Raw genomic sequence first — 16,076 nt, 5'->3', positions numbered from 1 at the left:
CAGTCTTGACTCTGGCTGAAATAAGCAGGGTAAGGCAAAGGAAGGAGCAGAGAAGGATGGCAGAGGGCTATACAATGAGTTAAAGTAGAGAAATGCTTAATCTACCTCTGAAATATCTAAAGCTGCAAGGCTGGGACTACAGTAAGCAAGGGAGGCACATAGGCTACAAAATTTAGGAGGCCGGCACTCAGTCCCAGCCCAGTAAAGCTAAGTAATGAATCACACATGTCATCTTTTTGGCACTTTATGAAGAACTGGAAAGTGAGGCAGGGCTGAGCCAAGACTGGCCCTTAGGCGGGACTTGAAGCAGGAGCTCAGACTTCTAGAAGACAGGGGCTGAGAGTAGAAACCAAGTACAAAGGTCATCAAGGGACAAGGGGGGCAAGTTTTGAGGAAACATGAGCCAGGCCAGGAGCTTTCATTCTGAAGACTGCTTTGGCTGAGGGTAGGGAGTGATGGTAAGTATCAGCTGTGGGGAAAGACGCCCTTTTGGGTTTGAGGAATCCTATGTGGCACCCAAGGCCTGGGAATAACCCAGTCTCAGGAGGCATGCGTGCTTTGACAAGGTGGCACAATGCACCCTGTCTTGGTGTTTCCTGTGCCACCCTAGGGGCAGCAGCTTTGTACGGGGTTTATTATGCTTAGAAGAATCCAGCTTTGTAAGGTCACTGGAAACCTGTTAATATGACACTATTACACACTACTGGATATAGGTTACAGTTAACAGTTTAGTGGCTTAACTTTAAAACAAGGCTTTTACAACCTGGACTTGATCTTGATCCTAGGCTCTATTGATACTAGCTGTTCGACACTGGACAGGTTATTTAGTTTCTCTGAATCTCATTTTCCCTTCTGCAAAAATGGGCACAATCAAGCAGTTCTAAAAAGATGTTTTTGAGGATTAAACCAGGTCCATGGGAGGAACTCAACGAATAGCAGTTCCTTTCCTCATTTATTCACATTACATTTCCAATACATTCCGAACTGCTGTCTCCCTGAGGAAATGTTTAGAGACACTACCAGGTCTCATCCAAATCCATTTAGAATTATTTATGATGATGGCTTGTTTAGGCCGAAGGTGGCTTTAATCACGTCGGCTCTCCCATCCCAGCTCCCCCATCTTTAATATCCACACTTCTTATGACACTCAGGCTCTTGGGGTTTGCACTGGTTGGAGGAGATGCACAAACTTTCTACTCTTTGTCTTCCTTTTCTGCTTATTTCCTCTATAAGCTCAGAGTACTGAACAGGCCTGCTCCTCTGGTTTGGTGGTAGGTTTTCCCAGTTCCTGACTCCCACACAAGCCCTGGCAATCCATCTATGGTCCAGCCTCTGAGCAGATCAGTGTTGTCTCTGATAAAGTCGGTCTGTAAATATCACCTTGAGTCCTACAGTCTGTAGAAGCCTCCAGTCTACTGCTTTCTACCTCCAGGTTTTTTAAGGTCCTTGGACCTAGAGAAGAGGGAGCAGGTCTGTATGTTGAATCAGGTTCCCTATGTGCAGAATGAAGCATCACAAAACCATTTCCTACTCTTCCATTTCCCCTTAATTATCCCTTCCCTCTCTTCTACAATCTTCCATTGCAGACAACATAGCACATCATTACTTTTCTGTTAATATGTAATGATTTCATGCATAGGGGAAACGGCTTCACCACTTGGATTATAAGCTCCCTGAAGGCAGGAATCCTATGTCTCCTGAAAGATAAGCCTCCCAAGGTCACTGATTCACCAGTGTGCCCAGCAGGGCCTCAATCAGTACCTCAGTACTCGCCCAAGTACAGGTGGAGCAGTTTCTGGCCTGCAGACACTAGTCTGCAGGAACAAAGGAATCCAGGGGTTCAGGTCAACAGTTTACGCTGCCTGTCTGGCTCTGGTCAGGGCTCTCAGCAGTCCTGCAGGAGGCAGCGTTCCCCTGACCTCCTCCCACCAGCCCAGTCCTACAGTCTTCCCACCTCCCTATCCTTCCTTCCACTGCCACACCTATAGGGACAGTTCTGTGCAGCAGCTGAAACAGTTAATGACCTCAACAGGCTCCAGAAAATCTCAAGAAACACAGCCTGATTCCTTCCACTGAGGATACTTCAGTTGTGTGTGGGCCCCAATCACAAAGCCATCTCAGGACCAGATCTCCTGACCACCCCCCACTGACCAGCCCATCCATTCATCTCTTGGAAACTCCACAGGCCTTCAAGACCCCAAATGATGATTCTCTGAATAAAAACTTATAAGTCTGACCCCTGTGGATTTTTTTAAGAATACGGGGGAAAAGCTTTCCTTATCTTCCCTTTTCTTTCCAATCTTATCACAGGGCACCAACTCCTCTCCCACCATCACCTCCTGTAACCCTCCTCAAGGAGGGCCCTGGTCCAGACCTCAGGAGAAATTTCTAAAGTCCTGCACACACTCCATCACTGATGGTGACCAGAGCAGTCGTATTGGGCCTTTATCTCCCACTACCCCATGCCAAAACGCTGGCTGCTCTCACGACTCAGGGCCCACATCTGGCCAGAACCCCTCCCTCCGCCATCCCGACCCCTCACAGTGCGGGGCACACCTTGGCAACCAGACTGCTGTGTCCCGGAGGCGGGTTCCACCCAGGCTGAAAATCTCCGTGATCTGGGGAAGAATTAACATCAGGGTCAATATGACTGGTGGGCCTAGAGCAGGGTCAGGACAGGGTGGGGCGTCCCCCAGCACTGACCACGGGCGTGCCAGCCCCTCCTGCCTCCTCCTCTGGGGGCAAGTCAGAGGTGGAGTCAGCCTTGCTGTCGTCCTTGTCCTCCTCAGGGTCAGGTGGCTCTTGCTTCACTGCTGGCAGGCCTGGGTCTACTGCCTGGGAGAGGCGGGAAACGGGCAGCTGTCAGAAGGGCAGGGCTGGCCTGAGGAAAGTGTCCCTACCAGCCAACCTGTCCCTGTGCTGACACTCCGTCACACCTGAGCATAGAGAAACCATCACTGTCTACAGACCTTTCCCATTCCTCACAGGTTTCCATTTTTCTGTTAACTGGGCAGCAAAGCAGGCCAAACTAGTTGCCTGGGGAGGGTGAGGCATCTGTCAGACAGGCGGGATAATTCTGTGAGAGGCTGTCATCAGCACACTTATTACTGTGTTCAAAGAACCACCATCATGGCTCCCCATCACTCTGCTCACAGACCACCCATCACTGACCCACACCTTGCTGGGGCAGCCAGGCAGCAATACAGGAGAAGTCAGGATGGCTGTGCCAGGTGTCCAGTCTTCCTGGGCATCCGCCTTCTCTTGCTTCACCTGGGGTAAGGCCACAACCCAACTCACGCCAGGGCACTGGGCCTCCTGTGTGAAGGAGGATGGCAGCAGACTTGGTCCCAGCTTCCCTGCACGAGGCTGGGTGGGGTTAGGAAGGGCAGGATAAGGCGGGACCCTCACCTGCAACCGAGTTTCTGTGGAAGCCGGGGCTGGGCCAGGCACCTGCACGGGACTGCTTGCACCCTCCCGTAAGAACACAAGGTCAGTGCCAGGTGGGGGCAGCACAAAGCCACTGCCTGTTTCCTCCTTCACTGGAGTCTGGGCTCGGTCTGGTTGAGCTGCGGGTGTGGCCAAGGGAGGCTTCAGGGTCTGACCCAGATGGGGCCTTCGAGTAGAGCCAGGCCTCTTTCGACGAGGGTGAGCTGGGGGCGGCGATGCCCCATCTTCGGGCCCTGCCCAGACACTTGGCAGCAACCGCTTCTGTGAGGAGAAGTGGCACGTTATGGCCACCAGGTACAATACTACCCTGCTCTGACTGATGCACCCAACCCCGTTAGTCCCAGCACGGAATCTCCTTATGGACGAGCCCCTCATCACACAGGCTGTGAGTCTCCTATCAGCAATGACAGTACCTCCTAGTTTCCTCATTTATCCCAGCATAACGTCTGCTAATTGGTGGCAAACCCACTGCCCCACCGACCACTCTGAGGCTGCAGGACCCACTAGGTCTGCCCGCCCCTCCCAGGCATCAGGTGGCAGGGGGCACGAGGGGGAGACTGGCACTATTCCGCCCAACCACCAGACCCTTCCTGCTACACCCACCATAGCAAACTGCAGGCACTGGCGCCAGCGACACTTCTGGCGCTTCTGGTTGCTGCCCCCAAACTTGGGCTTGTCACAGCAGAAGTCGCAGTGGCCACAGTCCATTCGCCGCAGGCAAGCTGCACAGGTCCCACACTTGCGGTTCTGCCGACGGTTTGTGTAAGGCTGCTGGGAACAGGAGGTGCGGGGCTATCACTAGGGTAGTGACGGCGCTGCTCCTGTTGCTCGTCCACCAGCCCCACTGGAGGGAACTGGCTCCCACTAGTCACACCTCCTGTCTGCGAGTCCAGCGCCAGGCGGTATCACTGTCCTGGAAGGTCCTTGATACCATGAGGACGGTGGCTGCTTCAACACAGTATCCATCGTTCTATCTGCTGGTCCCCCACTAGCTACCAAGATAACATCTCTGACCCCCACCTCCAGCAGAATTTTGCAGACGCCCATTAGCTCCCATCGCTGCGCCCGCTCATCCTATGCGGACTTCGGGCACTGTGCCAGCTTTTCCTCTGTGAGCCCCATCAGGGCGTTGGTTCATCTGACACTAGGTCCTGTCACTGCACCTGGGGGTCCCATATTAGTTCCTACCCCACTGTCTGCTCAGCCCATACTAGTATCCATCACTGTACTTTACTACTCCCCTATTAGGCCCATTGCAGCATCTGCTTCTTTGGGTTAACCAAGCGCCCTGGGAGAGTCTATTCAGGTAGGGTGAGGCCACTCACTAGCTCGTCCTCGTCTACACAGTAATAGATGAATTCAGCAGGTGGCGAGGGGGCCAGGGCTCTGGGGTGCTGCAGAGGCAAATGGGGTGGGGTCAGGGTAGGTAGCTGGTGAGGTTACGGTTGTGCCGTCCCCCTGCCCACCAGGGCCTCACCAGCTCCGGAGACTCTGGAGGCTGCGGTGGGGGAGGTGGAGGCGGTGACTGGGCTCGGGGTGGACGCCGCCGGGGCACCACCTTGGAGTCGCAGCCTCCCCTGCGGCGGCCGTGTTTACCCTGAGAGAAAGGCAGAAGGCAAGTTTAGGCTTGGCGGCACCAGGCAGACACAGACCACCGCCCTCCCCTCAGGTGTGCAGAAAGCATGCGAGGGGGACAGGCAGGCAGAGTATGGGCTGGGGCACTCACAGCAGGGGGAGCCACAGCCAGGGGAGGGCGTCGTTGACATCGTTGATGGTGGCGACGGAGGCGGTGAGCAAGGTGCTGGCAGACAGGGGCAGGTAGGTGAAGCCAGAGAGGTGAGTGTGAGGTGGGGGAGAAAAGAAGACATGAGGTGGGCAAGGCCAGGTGGAAAGAAGGAAGCAGCAGCAGCTTCAACTGCAGAGTAAGCTCTGCCCCAGCCCCCCACTGCACACCCCCCACTGGCCCCTCGGCTCTGACTTACCCGGAGGCAGCGCCGCTGGACGCACTTCCACTGGCGCCGGAGCCCGGGGCGGGGAGGGCGAAGGCAGACTCGACAGCGGCCACAGTCCTCTCGGGTCTGACAGCCCCGGCACACTCCACACCCTCGGCTCTGTGGGGGCCGGAGGTGTGAAGCGTGGGGCCAGGGCTGAGGACCAGGAGCACGGGTGAGCCTTGGGCCCACCCCAGCTGCCTGACTCACCCTTTCCACAATGCGGAGGCACCGTCTTCGCTCACACTTGCAGAAGAGCCCCGAGGCCACATCATGGGGCAACTGCAGGAGGCAGGTGGAGCAGGCCCCACAGTCTTCCTTTACCTGGCAGGCCGTGCACTCCCCGCAGCCCACACGCTGCCAGGAATGGGTGGGGCAAGGTCACGGGTCCAAGCGGAGTGGCTCCAGGAGCACTGCCCCTCACGTGTCTGCTGACCCCACATTGGCCCCTATCACCACGTCTGCTAGTCCCCCGTCTGCCTCATCACTGTCTGGTAACTAGTGATTAGCCACCATCACTGAGGCCGTAAACAATGTCTACTCTCCCCTGTGACCCTTATCACAGTGTCTACTGATTAACTTCCATTACTGTCGACTGCCTGCAGCCAGCTCCCTACAAAATGACCCTGACATCCAGTGGATCCATCACTGTTCCTTCAGACTCTGACCAGCCCCTGTCACATCCTGCTCCCACCGCACACTTGTGAGGAGGAAGTAGGCTGTGCTTACCTTAAACATCCTCTGCTCCCGATTGAAAGCGATCCTCTGTGCTGCAGGGACGGAGAGAGAAATGTTAAAGGAGCATCAGGTATCTGACCTCAAGACTCCCTTTGCTCTGTCATCTACCACTCAGCCCCCAGCCAGGTATCTGTATGCCAGCCTGACACCGAGGCTGCTCCAGCTCTACCTCCCAGTGCCCCAGGGGCCACTCACCTCGGCAGTCCTTGCACAAAGTCTTGAGCCGCTGCCTTCGGGTACCATCTCCTGAAAAGCTGATTCCACAGTTCTCACAGCACCTAGGATGGGAAACATGGGCGTGGGGCCCTGAGTGTACCCCCAACCAGAACCCTCATGGACTTGACTCTAGCTCAACACTCACCCAGGGGCAGGAAGTGAAGCTGGGACTGTGTCAGTGTCAGCCTTGGTGTCATCCCTTGGTGCCTCCTTCCTGACTTCACTCTTCTGAGGTCCAACCTGACACTTCCGAGCCTTGGCTGGCTTCGAAGGCTTCTTCCGCTTCCTGCTGGTGATGGCCAAGGAGTGGGCCTGGAGACAAGAGCAAGGGCAGGAGACCAGTGGGCGGGTGTCAGGAGGCTCAGCACCCATGCCCGAGTATTCTACACCGTACAGTACCTTGGGGGATGGATAGCAGAGGACGCCTTGTTTGAAGTCAAAGAGGGTGAGATCACATGCAGGGCCCAGGTATCGGGTCAGCTCAACTTTGCTTCGGATCCTGTCTCCTGTGGGGCTGGGGATGGACCAGGACAGGTTGGTACCTAGCTGGAGCCACTGCCACTCCACCCACACAACCCTCCCATAGGGCTGGTGAACAGGCCTGGAGAGCTGGTGGGATACAGGAAGCAGCCTGGGATCAACCTATGAACCCCAACCAAGAAACTACCCCAAATAACTCCAAACAGCAGGAATATAAAAAAATGCCAGCGTGTAGACAAAGATTAATAAATACTATAAATGCAAATGGATATGCACAGATTTATAATGTGTGCTACTACTGGCATTCCATATAAATGAAAAGAAATACAAATAGCAACACAAATTAATTATATAACATACATGTATTAGCATTTCATACTATGTACACAAACAAAATTCATACAAGAAAAAAACTGTTTTAAATATAGCTGGCTCTTGAACAACACATGTATAAACTGCATAGGTCCACTTACACATGAATTTTTTTCAATAAATATATTGAAAAATTTTTTGGAGATTTGTGACTACTTAAAACAATTCAATGAATCATGTAGCCTAGAGATATTGAAAAAATTAAGAAAAAGGTGTGTCATGAATGCATAAAATATATGTAGATACTAATCTATTTTATCATTTACCACCATAAGATATATACATGAAATCTATTATAAAAAGTTAAAATTTACCAAAACATGTACACAAATACTTAAGATCGTATGTGGCACCATTTGCAGTCAAGAGAAACGTAAACAAAAGTAAAGATGCAGTATTACATCATAACTGCACAAAATTAACTGTAGCACGTACCATACTACTATAATCATCTCACAGCCACCTCCTGTTGCTGCTGCAGTGAACTCAGGTGTTGCAAGTATTTACTTTCAATGCCATGGAAGGCGAATCATCTCTGTGAGCAGTTTGTTTCTCCATAAAATTGAGCATCACAGTAGAAAGTGACCCCTTGCAGTGGTTTTTCTCATGTCATTTTCATTGTATTTAGTGCAGTACTGTAAGCTTTTAATAACACTTTGGGACCCATAACAAAGTGTCACTGGTGATACTGCAAGTGCTCCCAAGAAGCAGAGAAAAGTCATAATATTACAGGAAAAAGCTGAATAGCTTGACATGTACCGTAGATTGAGATCTGCAGCTGTGGTTGCCAACAATTCAAGATTAATGAATCCAATATAAAGTGAAAGTGGAAGTGTTAGTCACTCAGTCGTGTCTGACTCTTTGCGACCCCATGGACTACAGCCCACAAGGCTCTCCCATCCATGGAATTCTCTGGGCAAGAATACTGGAGTGGGTTGCCATTTCCTTCTCCAGGGGATCTTCCTGACCCAGGGATGGAACCTGGGTCTCCTGCATTGCAGGCAGATTCTTTACCATCTGAGCCACCAGGGAAGCCATCCACTGTAAGGACTATTATTTTTAAAAAAAAACAAAGGAAATTCAGAAACTGTCGCTGCAACTATGCCAGCAGCTCGAAAACCTTGTACTTTTTGCAAAATACGTTTTTATCTTGTACTGAAAATGCAGCTTTTATGTGGATGCATGATGGCTATAAGAAAGTCATACCTATAAATTATAACAAGATTTGAGAAAAATCAAGTCATTATATGACAACTTAAAGCAAAAGCAAGGTGAAGGCTCTAAAGCTGGGGAATTCAATACTAGCAAAGGATGGTTTGGCTTTACAAATGTCAAGATAACAGAAAAAGCGGCTTCTACCAACCAGGAAGCAGCAGACAAGTTCCCAGACGCCACTAAGAAAATCACTGAGGAGAAAGGCTCTCTGCCTGAACAACTGAACAAATTTTTAATGGAGATGAAAGTACCCTATTCTGAAAAGTAAAAAAAAGAAAAAAAAAAAAAAGGTGCAAAGGACATTTATTAGTAAGAAAGAGAAGTGAGCACCAGGATTTAAGGCAGGAAGGGATAAACTAACTCTATTGTTTTGTGGAAATGCAGTCAGGTTTATGATCAGGACTGCCCTTATTAATAAAGCTGCTAACCCTCAAGCCTTGAAGGAAGATAAACACCAGCTGCCAGTCTTTTGGTTGTACAAGAAGGTCTTGACAGTGAGAACCATTTTTTTTTTTTAATGGTTCCACTGATGCTCTGTTAGGAAGTCAGGAAGTACCTCACCAGTTAAGGGACAGTTTTAAAAGTTCTTTTGATATTGGGCAATGCCCTGCCCACCCAGAACCCCATGAATTCAACAGCAGGTGTCGAAGTGGTTTGTTTGCCCCCAAACACAATGTCTCTAATTCAGCCTATATATCAGAGGGTCATAAAGGACCTTTATGGCTCCTTACTCGCAGAATTCTATGGAAAGAACTGACAACACTATCGAAGAGAATCTTCATAGACAGAACATCCTAGAAGTCTGGAAAAACCATTGAAGATGCCATCATTGTTATAGAAAAGAGTGTGAAAGTCATCAAGTGCAAAACAATAACTCCCTACTAGAGAAAACTGTATCCAGATGTTGTGCATGACTTCCCAGAATTTACAGCCAAGTCAATCAAGGAAATCACGAAAGAGATTGTGGATATGGCAAAAGTCAGGGAGGGGATGAAGAGTTTCAAGACATCGATCTTGGACTTGAGCTAACAGACACCACACCAGAGGAATTAACACAAGACAACTTGATGGAGATGACTGCTGCTGAACCAGTACCAGATAATGAGGAAGATGAAGGAAGAGTGCCAGAAAAAAACTGATATTAGACAATCTAGCAGAAGGGTTCTGATATTCAAGACCACTTTTAATTTTATGACATGGGCACTAAAATTAAAGCAAACAGAGGAAGAAAGATTGAGACAATGTAGAAACATTTTTGGAGAACTGAGAAAGCAAAAAAGTCAGAGAGAAATTACAGTGCATTTCTATAAAGTCACACCAAGTGTTTCTGCCCCTCCTGCCTCTCCTACCTTCTCCTTTTGCCTCTGCCACCCCTCAGTAAGATGAAATCCCCTTTCTCTTCCTCCTCAGCCTACTCAACATGAAGACGACAAAGATGAAAACCTTTGTGATGATCCACTTCCACTTAATAAATAGTAAATAACAACAGGCCGTACAGTTAATACTTATCTACATTTGTGGGTGTCTTTGTGTGAAAATCTAACAATTGTAAGGCAAGAACTGTATGAGAATTTCCCTGGTAGTCTAGTGGTTAAGAACCTGCCTGCCAATGCAGGGGACATGGGTTTTGATTCCTTGTCCAGGAAAATTCCACATGCCGTGGGGCAACTAAGCCCGTGCGGTGCAACCACTGAAGCCCAGGCACCTACAGCCTGTGCTCTGCAACAAGAGAAGCCACCACAATGAGAAGTCCACACCAGCAACAAAGAGCGGCCCTCACTTGCCACAACTAGAAAAAGCCCCCGAGCAGCAACCAAGACCCAGCGCAACCAAAACAAAAGAACTGTATGAGACACTTCTGTGTCACCATCATCATCATGGCCCAGGTATTCCTCTATGCAAGACTCAAAATGGATAGCCTATCTTTATTCAGGCATTTATAGGTAATGGTATTTAACATAAAATTAATAACGTGTTAGTTTTCTTACTGTTTTATAACTATGCTGTCAAAGAATTACATTACCATACAGTATGCCTCGCTCCCTGGTTAATTAAAGAAACTGCCTATCATCACAGGTAAGTGCCTTGAAAAAACCCAAAAATGCACCAATGTAACAACATTGTATCATGAATATGATTATAATATTGTATGCCATAAAAACTTTATAACAATTTATTCATTAGTGTACAGGCTAGGCTACCAGAAAGCAAAAATATTGCTCCTTCTCAGTTATCAATGCATGAATTGTTATACCTGTAAATAAACATAAATTTTTTGTACTATGTTTTCATTTTTGATATCTGGTATTAGTAATATGTATAAGATCTACAATGCCTTGTGTCATATAAGATATTAATGTAGGGCCTTGACAGTCAGACAACTTATCCTGTAAACAGATGATGTAAATTTAATGTATTGCTAAATACAGTACAGTGCTATGAATGAACTTTTTCTTCCTTATGATTTTCTCCTTTTTGGGCTGCACCACTCAGTCTATGGGATCTCAGTTCCCCAAACAAGGACTGAACCTGGGCCATGGCAGTGAAAGCCTGGAATCCTAACCACTAGGCAACCAAGGAACTCCCACATGATTTTCTTTAATCTCTTCTCTAGCTTATTTTCCCGCAAGAATACAGTATATAATACATACACCATACAAAGTATGTGTTAGCCAATGATTTGTTATTGATAAGGCTTCCAGTCAACAGTAGGCTATTAGTAGTTAAGCTTTTAAGGAGTCAAAAGTTATATGTGTATTTTTGACTGCACAGGGAATTGGCTTCCCTAATCCCTACATGGTTCAAGGGTCAAGTGTATGTGTACAGACAATATACATACAAATACACGTGTAAACAAATAAATGTAACTACATACAAAACAAAGCATAAGTCACTGATGTTGGAAGACAATACTCCACAGGTCACTCACATTTTTGCATGTCTTACAAGACAGGCACTGACTACCCTTTGCAAGGAGCTATCTTTTCAAGGATGTGTGTACAGCATCAGCCTTGGAAGATAAGATATAGGGTGTTCTTCCAGAGCAAGGAAAGCATCCTTACTGTCCTAACATTATTAAAGATTGGATTCCTTAAGCTCAGAGTTCCTTTCCCACAACAGTGCATGTGCAGATGCTAATTAAGTAGCCCTCTTCACGTCGCCCTGTGGGAATCGGCATTTGGGGAACTGGCACAAGAATGATGACATACAGATACTGCTGATGCAGTGAGTAATAAACTGTCGGTCAGGGAGATAGGGGTCCCTAATCTCCTACTGGTACTCCCAAAACTGAAACACACTCCCTTGTTATCTTGCCCTAATTTGGGTAAAACCTCTGGCCTCTTCTTTTCTCAACCACTGCACTCATTTTGAAAGTTTTATAAAAACTGTAAATACATGAATAAATGTACAATATAGACATAAAAATACTGTTTATTTATAAGCATATAAATAAATGTAATTCTAGTTACAATTTTACTACATTCCTCTAAGAGCAACTTACACACAAAAAAGTTAAGAAAATTTAATAACTACATGACTAACATATTCTAAAAGACCTCAAATCCTTAAACGTAATTTTATAAACACATATTTTCATGTATTTATAGTCAATTCTCATTATTCACAGTAATTCTGTTCTATAACGTCACTTTGAACACTGAATTAGTGAGTACAGAATCACTGCTCCTAGGGAAACTACAGGTTAGGTTCCTGTAAGCCTCTGGTCACATTTTTGTCAACCAATCAGTATATTACCTGTTTTATGTGTGTTTCTGTTTAAAGACACCTTGTTTAATATAGTCCTCTTACAAATAATTAACTACATGGTCTTTGAACGATTTAACAATAGCAGTTTTGGAAGCTATCTGTGTTATACAGGTTCCTTTGTCAATGTCCTTGTAAACCAAGCCAGCCTCATCAGCACTGAAAACCTACTCTTCCTCAAAACCCTTTTCCTGTACAGCACCTATCAGGTGTTTTTTAAAATTCTTCCATGGACTCTTTCATCTGCAGAACCTGCCTCACTTGCAAGTTTAACACTTTTCACAAAGTATCACCTTTGGAAACGTGTGAGCTAGCCAGCACCAGCTGAAACAGGCTTACTGTTTCCGCAACCCTAGGAACATGACAGCCGATGTCCTTTGCTTTCGGCTTCACCACACTGTCCACGAAACTCTGGTCACCACCTCATGGATCCACAGATTTAGCCACTTTTCCACCTTTTCCTTAGCTTCATCATGTACTACAGACGTTACTTTAGCACTTCCTGGAGCAGCCTTAAATACTAATTGGCTAATTTCCTTTTTTCTAGATATACTGCCTTTTTGATTCATTAACATTGAACTCACAGTCAACAGCACTGCGACTCATGCCTGAACAAAGCTTATTTAACATGCATTTTCTCCATATGGCACAAAACAGACTTCCTGCATTTAGATCACTGGACAGCACTTCAACACTACACTCGGGGGCAACTCTACAGAGCAAAATCACCATTAAAAAGTGCAAAAAAAAAAAAAAAAAGAAGTGCAAAAAACAGAACACTAAGTAGTCCTCAATAAGGATACTTGTTTACAGCTTAAGAGCTAATATAAGAAATCTTCATTCAATCTTGGCTGGGAACACACGCATCAGGCGACCTATTTTTTGCCGCTCTGTGCATATCCACAAATGATCATGAAAACACAGTGAGTATGACTTCGGGGGTACAAACAACAAATCTTAGTGAGTAACCAAATCTTCAAATATAGAACCTGCAGATAGTAAGGATCAACTGTACATGCATACCCATAAATCTAATCACACACCCCTGATTTCACCCTGCCTAACCAGGTTCAGCCCTAACCCCTTTGTCCACAACCCACCCAGTACCTCTGGTAGTAGGTGTCTGAGCGTCCACAGGTGGCACCTGACTTGCGAAAAACCTCACGGCGCTTCCAGCCAGGGCCCAGGGCTGGGCAGTCCAGCCAGTCCTCAGCCATGGGGACCACGGAAGAAGCAGAGGCCTGCAACACAGAAGGGGCAGTGGGAAAAACTGAGGCTTTAGAAAGGGACATGTTGTGCCCCAGGCCACACAAACCTGTGTTTGTATTCATGCTTGTTTAAGACCTGGGACCTGCCACAAGCAACTGGCCAACATAAGGAAGAGTAAAGCCCCATTCCCACTTCGTTCTTCCCTGTCCTGGGCCCAGGAGCTTGTCATCCCCCCCCCTCCCCGGCTTCTTGATCTGGCAGCCCCATCCTCAACCCAAGGGTCCCCATCCTCAACGCATTCCTCACTCTCACCGTCCTAATCCCCAGTTCCTCCCTAACCTCAGCCAGAGAGACCGCATTCCTCCCATCTCTAGCGCGAGAGGCCCCCATAGGACTTGGCTACCTCAGTACTCTAACCTCCCATTCATTCCCTTCCTTTACCCAAGAGTCACTAATCTCTGTTAGTCTTTTAACCCTCCCATTCCTTTCCTGTCTGCTGTCCTCTTATCCTTCTACCTCAGTATTACTGCCTCCATTCCCCGTGTCCTCTGCCAAAGAACCCCCAGCTCCTCTGCAAGCTTGACCTGAACAGCCCCTCATTCCCTCGGTACCCTACTCCGAACGCCTCCCCATCTCACTTTCGCTCTGTCAGTGTTTTGAGTCCCAACTGCTTCCCGAGTCTCCGAACCCGCCCTATTTCCCTCTTCTGCAGTTAACAAGTTTCCTTTGGAGTCCTCACCCTCCGTTCCTCTCATCAGCTTGAGACACCCTGATTTCTCCCTTCAGCATCTGAACCCCCTACCCCATTCCTCTCCTCTTGGTCCAAGACCAAGCCATCCCTAACTGTTGGCGTTCTGATCCCCTATTTCTCATCGTTCTCCATACGAGACCCCCGTCCCTCCCTTTCAGCATTCCAACTCATTTCTCCCCGTCATCAGCCCGAGGGCCGCTCATTTCTTCCCTTTAGCATCCTGGACCCCTATTTCTCTCTCCTTAACCCGAGAGGCCCCGATATCTCCCCTTAGCGTTCGGATCCTCCCCATGGCTCTCCGTCCTTGTCCAAGAGCCCGACACTTCCACCTGTCAGTCTTCGGAGGCCCCAGTCCTCCCTGTCCTCCGCCTAAATCTTCCCAAGACTCCCTTCAATATTCCGAGGCCGCCATTCCTCCCACTCATCGGCCCGAGGGCCCTTCATTGCTCTCCGTCAGCGTTCTGAGCCTCAACCCTTCCCCATTCTCCGCCTGAGCGGTCTCCATTTCTACCCCCCTGGACCGTCTCACCAGCTCGGCTCACGGCTGGTACCTTCCACCGTTCTAGGTCCGCGGACCCATGGCGAGAATCCCGCCCGTGGCTCCCGCCTCTCCGACTCCTCGCCTTCCTCCTCCGCAGCCGCTTCCTCCGAAGCTGTAGCTGTCGCCGCCGCGGCCGTTCGTTGCTCCAGGAACCGGAAATCCGCTGTCCCTCTCTCGTGTTCCGCCCCCTGGCGGGACGCCTGCGCGCTAATACCCCGGAGCGTGGGTCGTGATGAGTGAAGCTCCACGCCTGCGTGTTGAGTCCGGCGGAGGAGGGCGCCCCTTTAGACGGGGCCTGCTGCGCTTGCGCACTGACGTCCAAAGAGGCTCGCGCCTCTTTAGAAGTGCGCAGGGCTTGCGCACCTCGCATGTGCTCCTCCGCCCAGCTTTTGGTCACGTGTGTTTTCCTATCCCAACCTGAGGGGAGGAGGAGGATTGGGATTGGATTTAGTCTCTTAGTGGCGGTCCCTACAAGAGGTAACTGGGAGGGAGGGGCGGAAAAGTCTGTAAGCCCTCTTCGCCCACTTTGTAACCTTGTTTGCGCATGTGCTCTACCGTTCCTCCTGTCAAGGAAAAATGAATCAGTAGTCGGTCTAAAGGAGAAATAGGAAAATTTATTTGTTCCAACCTGAGGGCTCTAAACCTAAAGACAGTGTTTCGGAAAACTCTACGGATTGTTCCGCTTGTTTTCATTGGAAGACACAATTATATACATTTTTGAATCAAAGGGTATATACATATCACAGTGACGCATATTACATAAAATTCAGAAGAGATACTGTGTAGCTGAACCACGCTGACTCCGTGTTTTTCAGCTCCATCGTAGGACTAAGACCCACAATTCTGCCTCTTCCCTTTTCTGCATGACTGAGCTTTAGCCTACTCAGAAGGAATGCACCCTGCCAGAGAAGCTCAGTATCAACTTTTACCCTTTCCTTTATCTGATAGGAAAATTGGAAGAATGCATTTTGCTGATGCAGATGGTTAATGATTTTTGAGGAATAAAAGTCTTGAGAACCCTGGGAGAGGGGAAAAAAAAAAAAAATCTGGTTCCCGTTGGCATGGATGTGCTTCTTCGTTAGTAATGAAACCAAGAGCTAACCTATATGACCCGCCAAACCTAACCTGCCATGCTTACTTTCAGTTGCTTGCTTTTAGTTGATTTTAAACTAAACTTCCACTAGCTTCCTTATATGTAATACCTCTGACATTTGGATCACTGTAGTATCAGTTGGTTAAATTGTTTTTCAGTAACATGGAGCCGGTTCTTGGCCAGTTCAGACCACTTGAGACTACCGACTATCCAACTGGGCCTGCATGAGCATCAGATGGATGATGTTTTAATATCACA

The 16,076-nt window shown here is 48.3% G+C and overlaps 1 protein-coding gene across 44 annotated transcripts in view; it reads right to left on the bottom strand.

Annotated features, from left to right (window-relative positions):
- MBD1 (methyl-CpG binding domain protein 1) overlaps positions 1–14,867 on the bottom strand; it is a 62,153-nt gene extending 47,286 nt beyond the window's left edge. For 10 of the 44 annotated variants that reach the window (XM_025273532.3, XM_044934756.2, XM_044934757.2 and 7 more), the window contains exons 1-16: positions 14,736–14,867; positions 13,332–13,465; positions 6,792–6,906; positions 6,538–6,704; positions 6,372–6,454; positions 6,168–6,208; positions 5,649–5,795; positions 5,430–5,558; positions 5,174–5,248; positions 4,925–5,044; positions 4,773–4,841; positions 4,051–4,218; positions 3,409–3,708; positions 3,178–3,315; positions 2,704–2,835; positions 2,557–2,618 (exon numbers count right to left, since the gene is read on the bottom strand). In XM_025273532.3, coding sequence (XP_025129317.2) covers positions 2,557–2,618; positions 2,704–2,835; positions 3,178–3,315; positions 3,409–3,708; positions 4,051–4,218; positions 4,773–4,841; positions 4,925–5,044; positions 5,174–5,248; positions 5,430–5,558; positions 5,649–5,795; positions 6,168–6,208; positions 6,372–6,454; positions 6,538–6,704; positions 6,792–6,906; positions 13,332–13,441 — 1,856 coding nt within the window. In that variant the 5' untranslated portion in view covers positions 13,442–13,465; positions 14,736–14,867. Of the gene's footprint in view, positions 1–228; positions 1,453–2,556; positions 2,619–2,703; positions 2,836–3,177; positions 3,316–3,408; positions 3,709–4,050; positions 4,219–4,772; positions 4,842–4,924; positions 5,045–5,173; positions 5,249–5,429; positions 5,559–5,648; positions 5,796–6,167; positions 6,209–6,371; positions 6,455–6,537; positions 6,705–6,791; positions 6,907–13,331; positions 13,466–14,713 lie in introns of those variants that run through there. The other 34 variants (XM_044934764.2, XM_025273552.3, XM_025273553.3 and 31 more) reach the window with 21 other exon arrangements.
- Positions 14,868–16,076: the final 1,209 nt, after the last annotated feature.

The sequence above is a fragment of the Bubalus bubalis genome, chromosome 22, assembly GCF_019923935.1.
Source record: "Bubalus bubalis isolate 160015118507 breed Murrah chromosome 22, NDDB_SH_1, whole genome shotgun sequence".
Lineage (NCBI taxonomy): Eukaryota > Metazoa > Chordata > Mammalia > Artiodactyla > Bovidae > Bubalus > Bubalus bubalis.
This window is presented reverse-complemented; position numbering and strand designations above follow the sequence as displayed.